General features: G+C 42.1%; 1 protein-coding gene across 1 annotated transcript in view; it reads left to right on the plus strand.

The window, feature by feature from the left end:
- ARID5B (AT rich interactive domain 5B (MRF1-like)) overlaps positions 1-23672 on the plus strand; it is a 107825-nt gene that overhangs the window by 63105 nt on the left and 21048 nt on the right. Inside the window, exons 3-5 of the mRNA XM_010567902.1 lie at positions 8561-8673; positions 15156-15360; positions 17687-17739. Coding sequence (XP_010566204.1) covers positions 8561-8673; positions 15156-15360; positions 17687-17739 — 371 coding nt within the window. The remainder of the gene's footprint in view (positions 1-8560; positions 8674-15155; positions 15361-17686; positions 17740-23672) is intronic.

The raw sequence follows: 23672 nt of genomic DNA on the forward strand, positions 1-23672 counted from the left end.
GTCTAGTAAAAATAGTTTTAATATTCAAATTGTTTTACATGCAGCTTGAGCAAGCAAGAGGTGTGTTTGAGGAGAGGCTATGTGACCTCCAGAGCTCAATGAGAGCTTTGGTTGTTGGTAGGTGCTCATCGCTGACTTCCATAGGTGTGCTTAGGATCCTGTAGAGAGATTCCCCAAATTCAGTTGATACTGTTGTTTCCTAAACAAAGGTCTGGGTTTTTTTAGTGTAGTCTGATCTTTTGCTGTGTTTTCTGGCCACTTTAATTTCTGACCCTTTGATGCAGTACTAGGTTGGTTGCAACTTGCTTCTCTTCACCAGCTCTGCTCAATATGCCTGGGCAGTAAATGCCTCAGGCCCTCCTTCTCGGACCTTGTTTCCATGAGGCAGAAGCTTTTAAATAAACTTTGAGGGGTGAAAGGAAAATAAATGAAATATAAGATCCTGAACTCAGGATGCAGAAAAGGGAATGAGGTGAAGGAGAGAAAACAAAGATGGAGGCAACAAGGAAATCAAGGAAGCAGCTGGGACTGCAGAACAGTATGCAAGATTAACTAACCTTTGAATAGTTTTTGAGACCGTGTTTAAATATAGCAATATGCTTTTCTTAACTTTCAGATATTGCAGAATGCCAGAAGCCCCCTAGAGGGGTAAGTGTTAAAACCATTAAAACTGTTAACTTTCTATTCATTACATTTTAAAAGGTGCAACATGTAAGCATGTTTTTCAGCCAAGAGCTAACTTTTACCGGGCTGCTTTAGGGGTGTCCTCAGCAACCAGCTATTTGCCACTTGCTAGCAGGCATGGTCAGTTCATGGATTTTCTGGAGATCTGGGACCATTCTTCTCACCTTGACTTTGATGGCCAGGCACCTCCATATGCCACCTCCAGCTTCTCTTTGGCACCTGAGTCATGAGTAGCTCTGCAATCTGACACATCCTGCCGTTTCCACCTGCCTAAGAGGGAAATTGTCCTAGTCTGTTCTGTATCTACTGATGGTTTTGCAGCTTAGGGCCAAGCATTCTGGTATCGCAGCTTTTGTACGTGTGCTGAAAACTGGAAGATGTATGAAGGACTGGCATAGTGCAAAAGGATTCTGTGAGGAGACGTTCTGCGAGGTGTCCTACAGGGAGGAGAGACTGTTGATGCATTTAGCAGGTGTGCTGCAGCTTGCCTCATGTGAGCACACTTCTCTTCTGAACCCAGCACTACAGTACATCCCTGTTTATTAACTTCTTGCACCTTCCAGTGCCCCACCTTAATCCTGGCTTTGTGATTACCTCCCTCTGGTGCACTCCCACCTCTCAGGTTTAGAGCTCACCTGACTGTGTAAGCCTACCTTAAATGTAGACCCAGATCTTCCACTGGCCCTTCTTTGCTGATGGCCCGGGACATTTTTGCAGGCTCGGGGTTTGGGGTTTTTTTGGGTTGTCATACTCTCGCAGTTGGCAAAAATGCTGTTGTTACATACTTTTCCTTCATCTTTCCACAGGACAGAAACACGGTCACAAAAACAACAGGCAGCCAGAATCTGGTTAGCAGTATAAGTTGTAAGTGCATTAGCAATGCTGAGCGGCTATCCTGGTACATTTCTCAGCAAATGAAGGCAATGGCTGTCCTTCCCTTTTCCATTTTTCTTTTTTTTCCCACTTCTGAAGTGTTTCTGAGAAACTGGAGTGCCAGCAAGCCAGAATCAAAAGTCATATCAGGAAATACTTATGCAGATCAGAGAGGCCTGGAAAAGGCAAGAACTTTGATCATGGGCATTACAATTGCTTAGATGTTCTCTAGAGTAAGTAATGTGGAGCAAGCAAGAAAAAGGTACATGTTTTAGGCATGAGTACAGTACTGTTTACTTACATGGTTTGTTGAGCAGCCAACAAGGTCCAAGGTTATTTTGGACTCAGCATGAGTAAGTGATCCAGGTATGACAAATGAGGTAATGCATTCCAGGCTCATTAAAAACTCTTGGCTACACCACTGATTTTGACAAAGTGCCAACATAGCTTGACCTCAGCTGTGTGAAGGCCACTGTTTTTTTTAACACCCTCCCTATAACAACACATCAGCCATACTATGTGTATCTAGAGAACAGTGTTATGGGGAGGGTTGAATTACATTGGACTTCCAATGATAATCAGACTCCTACAAAAGAGATAATTCTACTGTAACTAACCTGCTAAAGTCAGGTACCCCGAAACCACAGCTGTTCTCTCTTGGCTTATTTGTGCATCTAGGGGTGGCTGTGTTTTACATAGTATGTTGCATTCTTGGCATGGACATGACTCAAGTGAGGCTGACTTGGTAACAGGGAGATGGTAAGTGCAGCGATCACTTGCCTCCCTGGGGATGCAGGTAAAGAAGGTGGCTGGTGGAGGTGCTGTCTTCTTGTGGTAGCTTACCCTTTTCCACCATATGCAGTGTTTAACCATGGCTGACCTCGGCAGCTCCCGTTCTTGAGTACTTCTCTTTCCCCTGCACAGAACTTGCCGTCCTTGGGTTTAGCCCAGAGCTGGGAGTTGTACTAGGCGGCAAGGCTTGGAAATGCTCCTGTGTCCCTTGTCCTGCTGGGCAGACAGTGTCCCTGCAAGTTGGGCAGCTGAGAGTGGTAGTGGCAGGAGAGCAGTGGCCACAAGCTTGTCAATTTTCTGAGTGGGTGGGCAGTGTAGCCGTCTCCTTCCTTACATTCTGATCCTCTCCTGATCACCTGCAATGTCCTGATGCTTGCATAGACTGATGAGAGTGCTGGAGGGGAACATGTAATTTTTGAGCAATGATGCTGTTTTGTGGCTTCGTGAACAGAGAGGACCTCTGTCTTCGAGGAAACATCTAGCTGATCTGAGCAGCATTAACCCTGAGCTCCTCTGTCACTTGCTTTGTGGGTCAGAGCCTGCTACTGAGCTTATCTCTAACACCTGATCTTTAATTCTCTGGTGCACATGCCTCTGGATTGTCCTTGTTCGATTATGGTGGTCTGTAGGCAGCTCACAAGAACAGGCTTTGGGCTTCGGGATCATCAGGTCAGCTTCTTCCTGGGGTACATTTAGTCAGCGAAGATTTGCCGGTCTACATCTACAGATAATCTAACTCCCTATGCCATGCATAACACTGGGTTTGCATTTAACCTCTCAGGTGTGACGGTTTGCAATAAAAACACATAGGGCATTGCTGGTGTTTTGGCACCGCAGAGCTTAGCTACGGCTTGGGGGGAGTAGGCAAGGTACAAGTTTCCATCTAGGAAGAAGAAAAGAGTGATTAAATCTTAATTTCACATTACTGAGGGCAGTTATATTACATCAGAGACTAAATGCTTTCAGGTTTTTTAAGGCAGGTGTGCACGAGTGAGGATTTGCCCAGAGGAGGTGGCAGTGGCAGCTTCTGCACCTCACCTTCCCTTTCACTACCCACTTGTGATGACCGTGCCTGTGTGCTCCTCCTTTTGCTCTCCTGCAGGTAGGCAAGGAGTTTCAAGACAGCCCAAGGGGTGTTGGGAAGGAGCTCAGCGTGACTGTGGCCAGCAAAAGTTGTTTGCCCTACCCAAACAGAAAAAGCTGAGGGCATGACTTCTCCCCTCCCTCTTGCCCCAGTGAGCCACGTGCAGGGGAAGGAACAGCTCGGCAGGAGGATGGTGGCTGCCTCCTCCTGCACCCTGCTACCACAGCATGCTGGAGACTGGCACAGCATGGGGGGGCTGGCTGTGGCCCAGGCAGGTGTGGGAAGCGTGTGATTCGAAAATGCGACCTCTCCTGCCACACGGTGCAGAAGGAGCGGGCTGGGGGCATACCCCCTGCCTCTCCCCTCTCCGGCTCCCTGTCTCCCTCTCTCACTCCACTGGCACAGGGACAAGTTGTTTCCTCTTCTCTTTTCTCCTGCACAGTCTCCTTGTGTCCCGCTCGATCACGAGTTAGCGTCTGATGGTCTTCCAAGAAAAACCAATCCCGCATGTCGAATGGCAAGCAGCAATCTCGGTGTGATTTGCAGTGACTACCTATTTCCAGACAACACCCAGGGACCCTTTCAAACATGGAGGGGAAGAAAACATTCTTGTCTCTGGGCAGATTCCTATAAATAATTTTCTTTTCCCTGAGAATTCACAACCGAGATGGCAATGAGACGTATTCCAGAATGGGAAGAGTTGTTAAGATATGGTTGTCATCATGGCTTGTTGATATTCATGACATATCCATTTCACACGCTTTCACTTAATCGGGAGCACAAGACTTTTACCACCAAGTAGTAGTCAGCTGAAAAACAAAGTCCACACCACATGCATACTAGTTAATAATCACACCTTTTGTTCTTTATGGTTACAAATGCTTGCGTTTGAATTAGATCTTTGTTCATCTTGCATTCTTGCTTGATTCCTTGTGAAACCCCATGTTACAACCTCAGCATCCTCTGCAGTAGTGGGCAGCATCACAAATGGTGGTGGTTGCACTGCGGGGCCAGCCGGGTTGGTGGGCTCTGAGGGACAGGTTTGTTTAAACGACACCAGCTGGATCTGCTGCTCGGGGAAACAAGGAAGCAGCATGCTGATAGAAAACTGGCATCCAAGGAGTGCTGAAATGGTCCCTCTGAATTCCTGTTGATGGGTAAAGGTAGCAGCCACAATGATGACAAGTGTGGGAAAGATAACCAGCCCAAGGTGGGAAGCGTGCCCTTGTGCTCCTCCAGCTCTCCGAACACGAGGAGTGTTAGCTTGTACTGTGGGCATTTTGCAGCTGGCTGTGTTTTGCGTGGTCGTCCCTGAAATGTTTGCCAGGACTCAGCAGGTGAAGTGGCTTTCCCTGCTGGGCTCTAGATTGCTATCGCACCTACAGATTTTGCAGGGAAGATAATTTCTTGTGCGTTGCCATCTTCTAAATGCACTTGCCCTTTGTAATGATTAGCAAACTCGGGATGAGCCGTAATCTCAAGAAGAGGCTCCTTGAGTCAGCAAGGCACAGGCATGTTTGTGGGCAGGCTTCAAGTGGATCAACGCCCTTTTGCTTCCAAAGGTCTGAACTTGGAGGTTTAGGCAGTTTGTATTGTACCAGGTGTACGTCTCTGCTGACGGCCCTTCCATGCCTGCCTGCCGTGAACAGCAGCAGCTCTGCCCTCCTGGGGCATCGTCACCTGCTGATTGCAGGCATGGGGGTGTTCTGGTTCGCATCCCAAACCGCAAGCGTACAGGGCACCTATGCTGTGCTAATATTGATCCTTTGAATCACACTGAAGTAGAGGCAAAAAAAGTTCCCAGCAGCCCATCAAGGGTCCCAGTGGACATTCCAGTAGCTGAGTTTTCCCCTCCTTCAGATATATCAGGAAGCAAAAAGAAAGAAAGGAAGGGAAAAAAAACACAAACTGGCAAAAGCAAACATGTTGTCAAATGCACACAAAAGAAAGTGTTTGAACTGGTAGTATGTCGTATCTCTCATACTCCCGTTTCAGGCACTTAGACTAAAGAGGTGGCAAATAAATGCAAACTTTTTTCTGTACTTATTTATTAGATTTTTTACTTTAGTTTGCTTTGCTTATGTTCTCACCTTCTGGGAACGTACAAGTTTTCAGGTATCACTGCCACAAATGCTTTCAGAAAATGAATTTGAAAGCCATATGCACAAACATGAAGAAATTGAATTGTTTCAGATATTCTCAGGTAATCATGCCAGAAGTCCTTCTCCACCAGCGAGCAGAAAAAAACATGGGATATTCACTTAGCTGTCCAGTGCATACTGAACGTCCAATGTCATCAGGAAAACTGACTGGGACTAAGCCACAACATGTGTGTAAAATTGCTTTAAAATAATTATGAATAACAAATTCAAGAAATGTGCAGTGTGCTCATGAATATGTCATAAATTAAACAAAAAATGAATAAAATTAAAGCAAGTGTGTGACTTGTAAATTATTGCTTCGGTCCTAGTCATATTTCCTAGCTCAAGAGAACAAAATGGATATAGCTGAAATATAAATAATCTTCGAATAATGCATTTATTTATGATGATTTAGGGAGCAAATGTTAATGGCTTTGTTTCAAGTGTGACTGGAACTATTTCAAATGTTTTCTTTTACAGAGTAGATACTAGAGGCAGGGACCTTCTCTTCCGTTATTAATGCCTATTGATGCTTTCTTGTTAATTGTGTGTCTGATCTGGAATGGCTTAAAGTGATTTAAAGTCATACTGTGGGGCGTGTGGGACGGTCCTCGTGTGTGCTGCAGACAGACCTTCCCGGCTGCAGCTCCTGAGCCACGGGGAGAATGCAAATACCCCATTTCATAGTGGGTTTGTGCCAGTTCTGCTGTGGAAGGCTCCAATTCAAACAGTGTTTATATGCAAGCTCAATATACCTGGAATTTAGGAACAAATGCCTTCTTGCTTTTAAAGCTTTTAGCAAAACATTAGGAGTCCTTTACAGTGTCATACAAAGTACAGTGCCAAAGCTCAGGATAACAAGTATGTTTGGAAAACATTGAGCCTTGAACTAGTTTCTCTATTTATTAAAAAAGAAAGAAAGAAAAAGTAATTCACATGCAGGTGTATTTGATCCTAGCTCAACCACGTCTCTCTCCAGCCGTTGGCTGGACCGGGTCGGGGGATCATTGGTTAATGTTTCAACGCGTGTGCCAGGGTGTAGTAAATTGAGGGAACATTTCTATTTTCTTCAGTACCTTTTTAAAGAAGGTGCAACTGCTGAGGCTAACCATGGTCAAGAATCTGTCCATCCCATCCAGGTTGTGTGCAAAAAAAAAGTAGGCATCAGGAAGACATCAAAGGCGGAGGGATGAGCGGGGTTTATAAATAAGGCAGGGCGGCATGGCTGGGGCTGGCAGTCTGGCAGCTGGCGCTGGAGTCCTCGGAGCTCATCCCACGCTCCCGCCGAGTCGCTCATCTCTGTTTATATGAGTAATGGAGCGGCTGGGGGAGGGGATTTGTAAGCACGGAGCAAATACTCTTAGTGTTCATTTTGTGTAAGACTGACATCCACACCAAGTCAAGACTTCCAGCGACATAGTGTGCAGTCACATGCTGTAGCATTCATGAGTACAGATATAAATCAGGCAGATGTTTGTCGACTGGAATGGGTAATAATTTCTTTCTCTCTTTGTTTGATTTTGCATGTTAGCCTCAGATGACAATTTCAGAATTGCTTTCTGCAGTACTTTTCAATAAGCAGAATGTGCTTCACTGGAGATAGATGGAGATATTTCTATAGGGAGATAAACATATTTCTATATAGACACAAATATTGACTTACACATTTACGCACATGCATATATATATTTATTTATTTATTTATTTACCATGTGCCAGTGCTGGGGGAAGAAAAAGGATGTGTCTTTTGGACTTTGGGTTTTAAACCTACGGCTTTTCTTTTTCTCTGAACAGACCAAATATGACACTGTTACTCAAACTATAAAATCAAATTAGCACCCTTTATTGTGTTTGCAAACTAATTAAAATGTAAAATGTCCTGAAACCACTGGCTTACTGTGTGACAAATGTAAGATTAGAAACAATTAGAAGGCACTCAAGAGGTTTGTGGTGTTTAGATTTCTGACATTGTTCTAATCATCCCTTTAAGTAATGAAAACAATGGTTACCTAGAAATTAAAGGTTTAAAGGAAATTATCTTCTTCGGTTCCGTCATTAGTTAATGATTGTTTATCATTTTAAATGTTGCCATAGTAGTCGTAGGCTGATTTTTAAATCTGAAAGCAGGCAGGACACGTAATAATGAGCAAACATCTGCTTCATCTCTTATTTCTGTATGTGATCATAATTTATATTGTAATACCGCTATTGAAAGATGACTCTGATATTTTTTATGATGATCGATATCCCGTTCTACGTATGGCTCAGCGCGGTTAGGATTTAGTCACTGTGTTATTTCAAAGCTGTTTTATCTTAAGAATTGGACAAAACTGAAAGTGATTCATGTTAATTTATATGTGTGGTATGTAACCCTTATGAAACAATCAATCACTTATTTCAGTACTTGTCAACTTCCAGAACTAGTTGTTAAGGGGTTTTTTGATCCATTTCAGGACTTAGGGGTAATTTTTTTTTTTTTAACTTTTTTAAAAGAACTTTGACAAGAATGACAGGATATATAAACATTTCTTGGAGCTGTAAGGAATTTCAATATTTCAGAACATTTCCAAAACCAGATGTTTCTCAAAGTTGGAAGTAGTAGTTAGTGCTCTTACTTGAGGATTAGAAATAATAAACGCAGCAGGCTCATTAACACAAAGTTACCTATTAATATTCTATTTTGTTCTTTTTTGTACCATGGAGAAATATTTGTGCTTTCTCTCTGAGTCCTTTGGAGAACAGTGTTTGACTTTATATTAATTAGTTATGTAAAAGTAGAATAGATTAGCCTTGGGGGATATTCTGTAGAAATGTATAGTGTGTCAAGATGTAACCCATGGAGGATGGGAATCTCGTAATAAGCATTTACTGTAGACAGATGTGTACATTTCTGTGACTGATTGTAGTGGAATTATTTATTATGCTTTCAGCTGTTAAGAATCCAGTATAAGACAATGTGCTCAAATTGTTCTCCATTAATTTTTAGCGCCAAATCTTAAAGGCAGACCGCGCAAAAAGAAGCCTTGCCCACAGAGAAGAGATTCATTAAACGGCATTAAGGATTCCAACAATAATTCTGAAAGCAAAGCTGTTGCCAAGGTAAATCACTTACTAATACTCTTTTCAGTACACTCTCCTTTTTTAGGTACAGCCCTGCCTTTGTTTCTCAGCATGCTGTTTCAAATTTAGAATGTAACGTATTTTCTTGGGGAGATAAATGTATTTTTTTTCAATAGTTTTATTCTTCACTTTAAATCATGTCTGTGTTCAAAGTTACCAGCAACTATAATCACTGAACAACCTAATGCTATCAGCTTGTTGGTAACTGGTAGTGCTTAAGCTTTCTTGGCATCTAGTGTTAGTTTTCACATTCTGTGACACACAAACATAGTTTGTGACAGTATCTTCGAATTAAAAATAAACCTGGGAGCAGCTCACCCTGTTACAATGTACTTCTAAATATAAGTTTGAAGATAAACAGACTATGAAACAAGAGCTGCTTCAGTAATGGTTTCTAAGAAGCACGCACAAATGACATTACCCTAATGTTAAGATTTTGACTTTTTTTAAATTAGAAAAAAAAAGATAAAGGCAGAAATTCAATAGGAAAGCTTGAAAAAAAAAATCTGGGCTGTTTCTTTAATACTTAGTGCTGAGCTGCATGTTCCAGGGTTTGTTGAATAGTGCATGCTTTTACAGAGTCTTCTGTATGTGCTGCAGTGCTTAGCCCATACTGCAAGTAAAAATTGGATCACTGATTTGTGTTTATAGACTTAATCTTTTAGATATTTATGGGTTTGTATCTTTTCCTTAAAATATTTTAAAATGGAGTTTCTGTAGTGTAATTTACATCCTATTTTCTATGTTGTCTCTGTGGTTTTAAATAGGCATTTGGTTTTCTCTTTTTTAAAAAAAAAGCAGCACAAATGGCTACTTTCAAGATGATTTAATCTGAAACTGTAAGATGCAAAGATGGAAAATTACTTAAAGCAATAGTTGTAGATTTTTATCTGAGGCAGAACTTTGTGACTGTGATACTTTTGAGCTAAACAGCTAAACAGGTTTGTGTAGACTAATTTTTTAGGCCAACTCCTCCCGAATCCATTGTTTCAATAAATTAGATAGATGTGTATCTGAAAAACGATTCCATTGTTGTGACCAGCTCTTTAGGAAATACAGTGAATCTATAGATCCATTTGCATTGGTATTGTTGTATGCAGTGAATGTCCTGGGAGATTAGGAGGTTAAAGAGGTCAAGTGGAAGTGTTCTGTGCTCAGTTTCTCATAGGAAGGCAAATTAAATTCCACCTCCTCCTCCTCCCTAGGAGTTCAGTTAAAATTGTGCCTTCTGTTGATGATGATAAAAAAGGCTGAAGTTCATGATGAGGCTCTGCCTTTAAGTCACTGTTTCTCTTCTTTTTGTGCCCTATTGTGCTCAGTTGGAGTCTGTACTATCGTGTTAGACAGGCATGCTAAAAGGTGATGGAGCCTGGTGTGTTGAGTTGCGGGGTCCTGCCAGATACTATAGAGTTTGCCTAAATGTTTTTGGTCTGTGGAAGAACGTGCAAAATCCGTGGTGTGAAAATGTCTCAATTTGCCTCAATTCCCCCTTCCTCCAAGCCATTTTTTATGTTAAAATATTACCAGCAAACTGCAGCATAGACCGTGTTGTCAAAGCACCCCAGACTGTAGCATGAGTAGTTCTGCCTCTTCAGCACCTGATATATAGGTATTAGATAATTAAAAACAACAGTAACACTTCATACCAAATTGTTTATCCTCTCTGTTTATATTTGGGTTCACCCTACTAGTCAAATGGGAGGATAGTTCAGATAAGAAGTAATTCCGCCTATTTATCTAGTCATACTGTGCTCATCATTGTGCAGATATTAATAGCATTAATTATCTTGGCCAGCTTAATTTCATTATAAATAATAGACATGCTCATGATATAATGTCCTTGCATGTAGTCACACTGACTTCACTGTGGCTCTCCATATCAATCTGTGTCTCAGGGCTGAGGATATACTTTAGTAAGAGGAGGACAGTAAATCAGAAACCCTCTACAGCAAATGTATTGCACTTTTTACAGACCCGGCCTATGGGTTTCTGGGAAAGGAGAGAAAGTGTATTAGGGGAAGGGGGGGAATGGAGATCCACCTACTGTCTACTCATTGTTGGGAACAGTTGGGATGTCAAGTCATCATCTTAGGCTCCATGTTGGGCTTCACCATCAGTTTTCCTTCTCTGTCCGTGCTCCATCTCCGACTAATGCTGACAGTGGGTCCATGGAGAGCAGGGATGAACACTGCTAGTGTAAATGGGACAAATCCACTTGTGTCAGATGCTGAAACGTTTTGGCAGCGATCCTGACTGTATTCCTGTTCCGGCTAAAATCCCTTTTGTCCAGAAGTTATGCTGCTTTCACCCTCAGATCATGGCACCCAGCCTCTGACAGCAGCCGCATTTCTTGGGTGGCAGGGCGACAGCTCTTGACAGGCATGCAGTGGCTGTACAGTTTGGGTCAGGAACCGGCAGAAGTGGCATTCTGAAGACTGTGGGTTTGAGCCTGTCAGGACCAGCGCAAGCCACATGGTTGTAATGACTTGCTGAATTTCATGTTCTCCGCTGCCAATGACTAGAAAGCTTTGTACCTTCTTACAACTTGGTTCTCATTAGGCATGTTTACCTTAAACCCATCAGCAGATTGTTTTATAGGCTTTTACTGTTACCTGACACAGAAGAGCCTTTGGTTGAGTAGGAGCAGCTCTGAGTAAATTCCAGTGTAGATGGCTTGTTAAAAGTAGAGCGATAGTGGGACAGACAATGTGGTCCTGGACCTGCAGGTGGCGTGAGGGTCTTTCACGTACCACTTCTCGCTTTTGATCTCCTTGCTGGTCACTGCATCCATTTTAGTACCTCCTGGGGATGATCCCAGGGGAGATCCCTACCAGGCTGGGAATGTAAAAATCACAAGAACACAAGGCCATCTACTGAGGCAGGATCAGCTCTCCTGGAGAGGCATATATCAAGCTCTTCTCTCAAAACACTCCCAGGACTCTGGAGGCTTTCATACCTCGCGTGTCATTAGTGCTGGACCAGCTTTTGGGACTTCCAGGCTCCAGTGTTACCCTCGTCGTACCTGCTTCGTCCTCCCAAAGAGTGTTCCCGTTCAAAGTGTGCAGAAGTGCATTGTAAGGGTTTTTAAAACTGGCTGATCTGACCATTTCGAAGAGCTGAAAGGATTAACTTGTTAAACATGGAAATTGTCCCCAAATGAATCTACTCATTACATCTCCTAGTGCAAATGCTGAAGTAAATCTCTCACTTCATTTGTACAGCAAGATCTGGGAAATTAGTTTAAAAGTTGCCAGAATATGCTTTTCCTGTGGCCACAGGTGGCCTGGCATGCTCTCAGACCTGGAGATTTATTCCGAGCGCCTCAGCCATTATCTGAATGAAACTTTGAAACGCAGGTCTGTAATGGTCTGTGTTGTGTGTGACCTCTGGCAGAAGAAGACAAACACATGGACGTACCCATGAGTGTTCACCGGCCATTTGGTCACGGATCATCTGTCTCTGATGGAAGGCGGTCAGATGTTCCTAGAGCCCATCTCAGTACACCACCAGCTTATCCACGCTGTGGCGCAGGCAGCAGGGTTGCCTGTCAGGGCCTCAGCCCTCAGTTTCATTTTGGAGGTACTGTGTACATTTACTCACACTGCGGCTACAAATGAAGGAGCTTTAACTCCTGTGGAAACTGAACTCTCCCTTTGTAACGGAGTCATTCAGGCTTTCTGAGCAGACCAGAAAAGAGAGCGGAGCCAAGCAAAACTCCGCATTCAGGAACTTCCTCCAGATCTTTGCCCTCTAGGAAGATTCAAAACCGTGTTTTGAGAGAGAAGGGCGGTTTGTGGTGCCTGGTGCAAATACGACATCACTCTCACTGACTTTGATACTTTTATGCTGGATTTACACCAATGTTACCCAGAATGGCATTTGGCCCTTTTGGTTCTCATTAATCATTGGTCATGGCATTCACCTGTATCTCCTGTCAGATGGTGGGGAGGTTCCAAAAGTGAGGCTTGTGCCTTGAACGCTGAGCAGATGAAGCATTGCAGCCTTCATCAAAGCTTCGTTGAACCTGATGCTGCTTGGAGTCCATCCGTTGCATTTTAGCACCTTTGAGTTCACAGGTGCTTTGACCTTGCTTCTCTGTGCACTGGAGAGAAGGAGGTTGTGTGTAACACGGGGTTTGCTCACTCCTGGTGGCTTTTTTAATGTTTTTTTTTTGTTTTCTTTTGTCTCCTTGGGAGTAACATCCCTTGCCATTAGTTTGCTTGCATAGCAGTGAGCTTTGATTTCATTTAGCGTTTATGCCCAGGCTGTCTTTGCAAATACAGTTCTGAATTGTCCAGTTTGAAAGAGAAAATCCATTAAAAAGATTGATTGACTGACTTTACATAGCAAGTGGGTGACAAAACCGAGAAATTGTTCCCAGGTCCAGTGAATTTGTTCCAAGTCTCAGCTTGCAACAAATTTGCAGCTCAAGTTAAAAATCTTAAATTTATTGAAATCATGGGTTCATATTGGGAGTGCTAACCCAGTCTTTGGTGTAGCATTGAAAACTATGACAATGTAATCTAAACTTTATAAGGGGAAGCTGTTAAATAATTTTGTGAGGAGCCAAAGTAAAAAAAGTCAAGGGATTACAGCTCTGAACTGAAAAGTGAATGAGGAAATCCAAAGTTCATTTAATAGGAAAAAATCCCATTAGCTCCATTGAGTTTTGGATGAAACCCAGGATCTTTACAGAAGTTTAATCAATAAGCGTATCTATTACTAAAAGGCAAAGGATGGTGTCTTGTGCCATAGTAAGACAATATCTCTTTGAACCACGTAACCAGAGAATATCGAGCAGTATAGCGGACATACTTCAGCAGCAAGCGATCAAGAAAAATCCCACAGGAAGTCCATTTCCCAGTCCCTGCTGCATTGCCTGGGAGGAGTGAGCCTGTACCCTGCAGTGTCTAAGTGAGATTTTTCAGCAGCATCAATTACCTTGAAAAATTGTGGCCACTTCTCTCTGGTTAGGAGCTAGCGTTGCTTTGTCCAACATCTGTGGAAAACTATGGAGGCAGCTAACCTTAAGTCAGTGCTTTCTGCAGAGTTAATACCCTGGAGGAGTATAAAAGATTTTGCTTTCGCTGAGCCTGAGACACATGGTAGCTTTAATGAGATAAAATAAGCATATCATAGTCTTTCCAATGATATATTTGTTGTTTACAAGCACTTACGTAATGCTCTTCATAGAACTGACTTCCAAAATGTCAACAAGTACCCAGGCAGTACCTGGTTTAGAAGGGAGGAGAGTGAAGAAGAGTCAATAGCTTACTTGACCAAGAGCACCTGCCTTCCTGTTCAGCGAGATACCCTGCTCCTCTCTGCTGTCCTCCTAAAATACCAAATACTGGCTCTTACAGTCTCCCTGCTCCCTCTGGGAGCACAAAGGACATGTCTGGGATGGGGTATGGAGCTGCCAGAAGGCTACTCACAGCACTCATCATCATTGAAGGGACAGTGCAAATCCAAAACACATGTAACCATCTCCACTACCTTATATTAAAGGACTTCCAGGATTTCAGTGGAAATGTATCGATCCCTTCCTGGTCTTGGAGAGCTTTTCAACATCAGTTTGCAAGGTTCTGCTCTTTTGGGTTTTGTATACATAAATTATGGGAATGCTTGAGTTGTAATTTGCTTGGTTCAGCAAGAGGATTATCTTCAGGAGGACTGCAGGATTAAGCCGGTCTCGCTGGATATTTTTCCCCATGTTTGAATACCAATGAGAGGTAAAGTGGTTCCAATTTGTTGACTTCCTGACTGGCACACGTCTGCCGGGAGGCCAGTGGGAGACCTGGAGCTCTGGGACTCCTGTGCATTGGGGCTGCCGGTGTCTACCAGGAAAGGCTCTGGGTACCAGCCTCTTCCTTCTGCTAAATACTTAGGGCTGTGCTTAAGTTCAAGCAGATGCTCGGACCCACTTGACTTAAGTCTGTGGTGCTCGTGTGTGCTGAGAGTTCTGCCTGGGTAAGGCTTGCCAAGGTTTGCATCTATTTTGGTGGGCCAAAGGAGAGAAAAATGTGTCATTCAGAGCCGGCTGCTGAGCGTTCCTGGAAGGCACTGAGCACCCTTAGCTCCCAGGGTTGTCTATGGGAGTTGACAATGCTCAGTGTCAATCCTGGAATGAAGGTTATTATTAGACTTGCTAATGGCAAGTGTATGTGAGAGATGGGAGCTGTCTGTGACATAGCAATGTATAGTCATAAAAATGCAGATCTGGAGAGCATTACCAATGGGTTATAATGATTTAAAGATGTGGCTATTTAAAAATGTTGTGACTAAGATTCAGAACAAGACATTTAGCTCTATAAATAGCTTCCTTTGTTTTCCCCTCAAACACAGTTGCATGGTTTGGCCTTCATTTTTTCAACAATCCATTCTGCTAGGAGAGGGTGTTTATTCCTTAAGTGAAAATTAAAGGTTACCCAGATCTGATGTGACATCTTTTCTTTTCCCAGGTAAAATGTGAGGCTAAGTCAGCTTTGCCCAAACCCAAGAGTAACAACAGCAACTGTAAAAAAGGCTCAAGTGAGGATAAATCAAAGATTGCCGTAGGTGAAGAATGCAGAGCTGATGAGCAGGCTTTCCTTGTGGCTCTTTATAAATATATGAAAGAAAGGAAAACACCAATTGAACGAATACCCTATTTAGGTTTTAAGCAGAGTAAGTATCCTTTTTCTCACTTTCTTGTTGACATTTTAGAATGGTTTGGCTTCTCTGGAGAAAGCATTTGCACACGAAGCTTATTTTAAAACCTTATGGTTGGGGGGACCATGTTTATATCTACACATTTTCCAGTCCAGGCATTTCACTGTCTTATGCCTAGATTTGCATCTCTTCGTTCTGGGGTAGTTGCTGCTGGATATTTATAGGTTTAAATCCTCTGATTATGACTAGAAATAGGCATGTTGAAAACTCTGTAGTTTTCTGTTTTGTAAATCTGCAGCGTCTGTAATGCCTTTCTTCTGAGTTAATAATATGACGTATCTTTATTGTGCCCAGATGTTCTTTATGAAAGGACAAATATTAAAGGAAGACATTTAAAGGTGGTCAAGAAAGGCACAAAAGGGATCGTATTTTTAAAGCCCCCAAATGTGTTTATAGTTAATAAATTAGTGACTTTGGAGAATATAAAACCAGACTGTATCTGTTTAATACAGAATGCAATGTTTAGAATTGCTTTGGCATGTTCAGTTTGTAGTGCCACAATCTGTAAAGCAATTGTAGGTGGAGAAGATACAGTTGTAACTAAATTTTACATAAATATTGCAGTGCAATGTGGATCTTTTAGAGTTTCCAGCAAAAGCTGTAAATGGAGATATTTTTCGTTCTTATCTATAGATTGAATGATACTTTATTTCCTTAAAGGGAAAACTCCATCAATTGAAATATTATTTACTCTAATTTATCTCCCAGATTAAAGCCATGTGTTATTTTGATGAAGAATGTCAAACCTGTATGTTTTACATAACAATTTACATACCTAATAGCAATTGGCACTGATTGCAACAGGCCTCCAGCAGCCATTATAAACTTATATAACTCCAAATGATTACAGTGTTTGTCTGAAAACTGGCTGCTTGAAATGGAAGTAAAATTAATGTACTATGAACAGCTTCGTTGCATTATGCATTGATTCAGATTAAATCAGGGCCTAAGCAAAGCTCTTGATAGCTTTGAAACAGTACAAGGTTCAATGAGGCTTTCAGAATGTTTTTGTGTTGAAGACAGGATTTTTTTCCCCCCATTTTATTCTGCACTCTCTCAAGCATGGGGACATGGTGGGCTTGAAAGACAAGCTAAAGTATTATTTCTAAAATTCCTCGCCGGGGGTAGGGCCGTCTGCTAACATTTAGCTGAAATACCCTGAAAGTTGCCTGACATTCATTATAAATTAGGGGCCTGATCCAGCAAATACTTAAATGCCAAGAGTAAGTATGCTGAGAAGAGCAGAAATGTTTGCAGGACAGGGCTCTGTATTTGTCCAGCAAGACTTGTGCAAACATTGCCAGTATAAATAGGTTAGTGGGAAGAAGCGGTATGTACACTACAACAGAGCATCCCCCTGTGGAGGAAGAGATCCCATCCTCCGTGGTCCGCAGCGTTATTGCTGAGTCTGGCCTGAAGTATTTGTAGAATGTCCATGAGGAATCACTGTTTCTTGGTGGAGTAGTGCATACACCTTTCATAGACCTAAGACATCAATTTTTCTTGTAGCAATTAAAATAAAATAAAATAAAATACAGTGAGACACCAGCAGCAAGAGTGGCCCCATGAGACAGTGGGCCAGCATGAAAAGCATGTTGAGAGGGGAGGAGTTCTGCAGAAAGTAGCAAGCATCTCCCAACACATCTTTTGAATTGAGTTGCCTCTGTTCCTCCAACCCTACAGCCATGGGCAAGGCACAACCACCCATATCCATAGTTATTGCGGTAACTGTCACTTGTGCTCTCTCTGGGTTCATTCACACAGGACCTGTTAGAACGCAGCTTATTGTTTATTGATTATGGAGGCCATTATCTGAGCTGCAGTAAATATTGGTTATTTTTGTTTAATCAATAGGTTTTCTCTGTGAACCAGTGTGTGGCTCATGCTTGCTTGCTAATGAAATCAGTGTTAAACAAATAATTAAAAGCAACATTCTTCCCAATGAGTAAGTTTTATTGTCAGAGTTATGGAAACATGCTACAGGTATTATACCGTGCCTCTTATCAGCAAAGTCAAATGAACCCATTACCTTTGTCTTAGTGTATTTTTCCAGTCCTGTTAAGGCATCTAAGTGTGTTCTCTTATATGTAATTAAAAATATATCGTATTTACTCTTCAGATTATGTAAATACCTCTTTGGAGAATGTTTCACAGGAGCTTTTTCAGGGGCTGCAAGCTTTTTTTCTCTATTTTTCTTTTTTAAAAACTGCTTAATTTACATTTCTTTGAAATATGTTGGTTAATGCAATGCTTATCTAAATACTTATTGTCCCTCTAACAGTTAACCTTTGGACTATGTTTCAAGCTGCTCAAAAACTGGGAGGATATGAAACAGTAAGTGTTTAAGTAACTTAAATGAAATAATTGTGCAATCTAACTTTTCCCTGTTCAAAAAAAAAATGTAAAAGCAAACAATCATTTGCTGCATTTTAGGCTAGCTGTACACATTGTGGGTTTATTGGACCATTTTTGGAAACAGTCCCAATTAGTTCCAGGTTTGGCAAAATTGTAAACTTGTCGTAAAAACTACAAGTGGAAAACATATGTAACTCTTCCCTGTCAAGGAAATTAGTTGGGTCTGTAATTTTTTCCCATGTTGAGAAAGGGCTATTATTGTACAACAAGCCAAGATTGCATAAAAGAAATTTCACTTGGCAACATCCCTGACATCTGTTCATGTCTAATATGGGAAATGTATTAAAGGCTTTCAAAAGTAATCAGCATTGTCCATTAAGGAATAGTATGCTGCAGTATCTTCTCCTATTCCAAGTGTAAAAGATCTTTATTAGACAAGGGTCAGTACCACATAAACAGGAAGTTATCAAAGTAATTCAGAAAAGTCTCTGACACTTTTTATCAGCTAACCATGTCTGACAAGAGCAGTTTATTTTTAGCTCACAGGAAAATTTGATGGCCATGGATTTTACAGCATGTATTTTGAACCAATAAAATATTAGAGCAACAAACTTAGATTAAAATCTTGAAATGAGAAGAAAGAGCTGCTTTAATATGGCACATCGAGTTGACATCTGTAATAAAAACCAATTGACATAGGAAGATGTCATCATTGGAAATATTTTCTTTGCACACAATGATCAGATTAAGTTGTTCAGTTCCTGCCGCAGTTGGATGAAAGAAATTATTTTTGCTTTGTTTACAAAGTAATCTGGGACGTATCTGTGCTGTAGAGAAATGACAAGAAGAAATGCACTATCAAGAAACTGAAAGTCATTTGAACCAAAATACAAAACTCACTGTTTTCCTTCCATACAATAAAGCATATTGTTCTGTAAATCAGCAGCCCGGGTTGATTAGCATGGGTGTGGCTGGGATTTTGTGAAACATGAAATCTAACATTCTCGACAAAAATATATGCTTGATTTGGCTTTTATTGTTCCTCTGTCTTTCATTAATCAGTACATACCATGCTTACATACAGGGGTGTGCGTAGGTGTGCTCATGGGTATATATGAATGAATAGCTACCACAGATAGATCGTTACAGCAATTATGAGCCAACGGTAATTGCCGTGAGTTGTAAAGTGCAATGAAAATGAGGGCTAAAATCTTGAACTTGATCCAGAGCACAAGGGAAGGCCGGGAGGGAGATTGAAAGGAGAGTGGCGTGTTCGGAGTGCTCAGGGAGGCGCGTGATTTTCACAGCAACGTTTCAGATCTGCTTGAAGGGACCGAGTATAGAAGCAGGGATGCCAAAGTGGTGGCTTGCCGGAGAAATTTTGGTGCCAGAATGAGAGGGAGAGGGATGGATTTAGAGATGCCGGAGAAGGTGAACCTCTGTACCTGGGGCAGAACAGGAATAGGATGGTGAGTTTATGAAGACAAGGGCAGAGGTAGCAGAAACGTGAGCATCAGAGGGGGAGGATCACATATGTGAGAATGTCATCCAGAGTAGCATCAGTCCGCCCTTGTCTGAAAGCTCCTGCCCTTTTCTCAGTGACAGATGTTCTCTGTTTAGGGGCATTTGTCACCTTTGATGAAAATGTACCATGGCCCTTATTCTTAACAGAGAAGAAACTAAGCAATTGCTTGCTGGTCAGTAAGTGGCAAGGCAAGCATAGCTCATGCCCTCTGAGATACCTGATAGCCCAGCTTTGGTTTAAGGGTGACTTTGGCTGAAGTGATGGGCCTGATCCTGTTTTTATGATGTGAGTGGTGTCTGTGCTCTATGCAGAAGAGCTGAAGTTGGGAGGACCGCTGTGATGCAATTTAGGTTGTACACAGAGCATAAGGGTTCCTGACATCATTCTCTCCTGTTAACAATCTCATCCTCAGTATGGATCTGCCTTTGCTTTACATTCCCTGAATGTTAAACCAGTAGCTGTTGCAATACTTTGACCTGTGCGCACCCTGGTTTTTATTATTTTATGGCCAGTTGATATTCATTGAGTTTTCCAAACTGCATTTGTCTGTATATATTTTATCATGGCAAGCATTGCTGAGAAGCTTTTGTGTTTGACTCGTGTTTCATTTTTCAGCAAGGCAGTGGATGACTGGGGTGACATGGACCTCAGTATCAGTTCCAGAATTTTAGGCACGTCTGCTTAGATGTAGAAATTTTGAGTGAGTGCTGTAATTCAGTAACAACCAGAATCCATGACTCACACACACAGTGGCAATATCTACTGATGATGAGAAGCCATGTGCAGAGGAAAGGCTTTCTCAAACCTACCCTATTAATACACATTTATCTATATGGACCCTTCGATCTGACTTGGACCAGTCATTTGTCCGTTAGAAGGACTTCATCATCTTTACCTTGTTTTAAAGTTTCACAGGTTTCTGGTTTGTGCATTGAGATAGAAATGGGTCTTTTCTCTTGGAAGTGTTGTAAAGAAAGGAATATCTGAAAGTAGATATTTGGCTTCAGCATGTGACAGCCATTTATGCACAAGAAACAAGTAAAAGATTGGTTAAAATCACACATGGGAACTTAGAGTGGTCAGATGGCTAGTATTTTACTAGGAAGTGTAGAAACCTTCCCAGTTAAAGCAGTTGCAAACTTTTCATCCTTGTGTTTGGCAGAACAATGATAGTCAGCCCATTTTAAATTTCATGCCCTGCCCTGTCCACCTTGTCCATGTATAGATGCTTTAATAGGGTTTTAAAAACGTCTTTGAGAAACGAGCAGAGATTATGTGCGGTGTTTTCCAGCTTCTGCCCAGATTCACAGAAACAGTGCAAGACCTCTTGAGTCCAGTCCTGTTGGTTAAGGATCTAAAAGTGAATGAAAACAGCCAGGGATGGATATGAGATGCAAGGAACAACTTTCTTAGCCATCTGTCTGACTTTCCTTTATTGTCATGTGTCAGGGACTGGAATGGATCCAGTAAGGCTTGACAGAGAGTATTACCTGTACATACAGGCTATACATACAGGCTATCTTGTAGTGTTAAGTGATGATTGTGTGTCATATATAAGGGCTCTCCAGTTAGAGTACTTGCGAGGGTCATTTTTCATCTGTTCATTATCTGATTACTAGTTCTTAGTTAGTTGTCATCTATAACTGTGTAATGCCACACTCCCATGTACTTCTTATTGGACATAACACAGGCTTAATAAAAATAGCAACCTGTACAAATTGGCTTAAGTCCTTAACAGATGAAGCTGTCTCTTTGGAATGGGTGGGATTATGTTTCTCTTAAACAAAGATACATGAAATGATCATCTTTGTTACTAATAATAGGAGAGTGCATTGGAAAGCACTCTCGATAGCAGACCTTCACAGTATGAATGATTTTAAATGTCCCCAAATCCCTGGATGAAATACAAAACAATGTCACATTCTAGGGGGCTCAGCGGCAGTGGTATTTAACAGCCTTTGCCTGGAATTTTCTCAGTCACCCTAAGTCAAATGAATAAAAGGGTACTTTTATATACTGCAGATGTTCATAGATGGGAAACTTCCTGGACTTACCTAAAGAATTGTCCTTGGCAAGTCATGAAGTGGCATTTTTCCTTTTAAGCCAACACAAAAGGAGTGCCTTGGCGTGTTTGCAGAAGGCTGTGGTGCTGAATGGACTCTGCCTGGAGATGTCTTAGAAAGATAAAGGATAAAAAGAAAATTAGGTGGAGCTTAACCTTTGGTGTGTAGCAGCTTAAATTTTGCCGAAGGTCGGTGGGATCCCATTTAGCTGATGCCTCCTGGAAGCAACAATAAAGTGCTTTAGTTTTTAAAAATTAATGATTGACATGTACAGCAGTCCTGTGCCTGGGCAGGCCCAAAGAAACTGATGTATCAGTGGAATGCAAAGCTACCTGGGTTTGTTTCATACAGAGCTAATACCCAGAGCTCAGTTTTGAAGAGCATTGTGAATATCACATACCATGACCAGAAAATCCCCCATTGGATTTGCAGCAGGAAATAAGCAAGAACCCTTTTCATGGGATTGCAGTAGAGAAAACCTTAAGATTTTTCAGAGCAGAAGACATCATTAAAAGCATTTATATAAGCAGTCCTCTACTTTAGTAGATTAGATCATTACTTTTATTTGGTTGTTCTTGAATAACAGTCACTGCCTAATACTGTGCTTATAGGAACAAGTTCAGATATGCTCTTAGGTCCCTGGGCAGACCAATCTCTTGATTAACTCCAAAGTCTACTGATTGGAAAAGATGTCACAGAGGTTTTCAAAGCTCCTGGCTTCCAATGGGCCTAGCTCTATGATTGTGAAGCTGTAGGTTTGAGCCAATTGTAGGAGGGGTCTGCAAACGAGAAGACTACTTTAAAGCCAGCGTTGGAATGGGAAGCTGTCAGAAATTGCACTGGCCTGTGCAGTTGCCTTGATTAATGGGTGAGCCTGGAGCATCCTGACTTTTAGAAATGTGGCAGGCACTGGGAGGGATGTATATACTGGTAGGAGTAGGGAAAAAAAAATTGGAGAACTAAAGCAGCAAAGGTTCTTTGCTCAGGACATTTGTTAAAGCTTTTGCAGGGTCTTAGTTGTCTTATGTCACTATAGCTCCATGCCCTTAAAAAAACCCAACACTTGCTCCTGAGTGTTTATGGGAAATTCCCTGCCCAGGCAGCTAAAATATTTTACCACTTTCATACCTTTTGTTATCTGCCTTTCTGTTCCTCACATGCCCCGGTCATGAACATGTTGCTAACCGGGAGCACATATGAGCCCTTTCAAAGTTAAAACCGCTGTGTAAAAGCAGCCAAGGCAGGCATTTTTGGTAGGAACAGCAACCATAAGCAAAGCATGGCCAAGCACTGCCCTTTCCTGGCTCCTCAGGAAGTTCCTAGTCACTGAGGTGGCTGGGAGGGACTTGTATGAGAAAAGAAAGCAGATCTCGATTTGGATGTGGCCAGCGTGAGCATCCTGCTAGTGCTGCCCTGCGTGACAACCGTGAAGTCTCCACAGTGCAGCATTTTGTTCAGATTGTTTAAGAATGTAATTTATCAGTTACTTTAGTCCTTTGAAGTTTATTAAGCATAAAACCTAAACTTTCCAGAGCAGGGGAAAACTCAACCCCAGGCTTTGCTAGAATAACAATCGTTTCAGGGAATGTAAAATTTAAACTTAGCTCTGTATGTGGGAGGGCACAGCTCTGCTAATTGCTAAGGAGTTCTGGTCCATTGCAGAGGCAGAATTGGATAAAGCTGGGCAAATGTATGTGTAAATGCTGTTAGTCTAAGCAGCATAGAGGAAAGAGACACCAAAAATGATCCAGGGATTTCAAAGGGATTCACTTTTCCCCTTAAAGTTGGTTGTGTTTACTGATGTTCCAGCTTGAGTATCGACTCTTGAGTCAGCTCATAGTTAATGAGACTTGGGCTCCAAGGTTAACATTTTCCTTTTGAAAATGGAGACCATGCTTCTTAGTCACATCAGGATGTCTAAAAAGGGGAATTGCAGTAGTCCTCTTGCTGACTAATCCTTTGCTTTTGTTTATAGCTTCTGCACAGCATCACTGTACTTAGCCAAAGCATCAGGTCCTGGCCCACAGCCTGGCAAGCCAGCCAGGTTATGCTTGCCAGAGGGCCAGAGCACAGACCCCAGATTGGCTTTGTGCATCTTCATTCCCCTAGTCAGTGAGGCTGCCAGAGATTTGATTTACTATAAAGCCACTTACAGCAGTCCTCAGGGGATCTGTGATTTTGGGGAGCTACCAGAAGGCAAGGGCTGTCTGGCCATGCCTCTGTCCTTTGCCTGTCCCAAGGACCAGTGGAATAGGTGTGGGAGGCAGGACCAGCGGTAGCTTCCCATCCAGGCATTCCTCCACAGCAGGGTACGTGGTCCAATT

This window comes from Haliaeetus leucocephalus, unplaced genomic scaffold (assembly GCF_000737465.1).
Source record: "Haliaeetus leucocephalus isolate CR32 unplaced genomic scaffold, Haliaeetus_leucocephalus-4.0 Scaffold229, whole genome shotgun sequence".
In the NCBI taxonomy this organism is placed as follows: Eukaryota; Metazoa; Chordata; class Aves; order Accipitriformes; family Accipitridae; genus Haliaeetus; species Haliaeetus leucocephalus.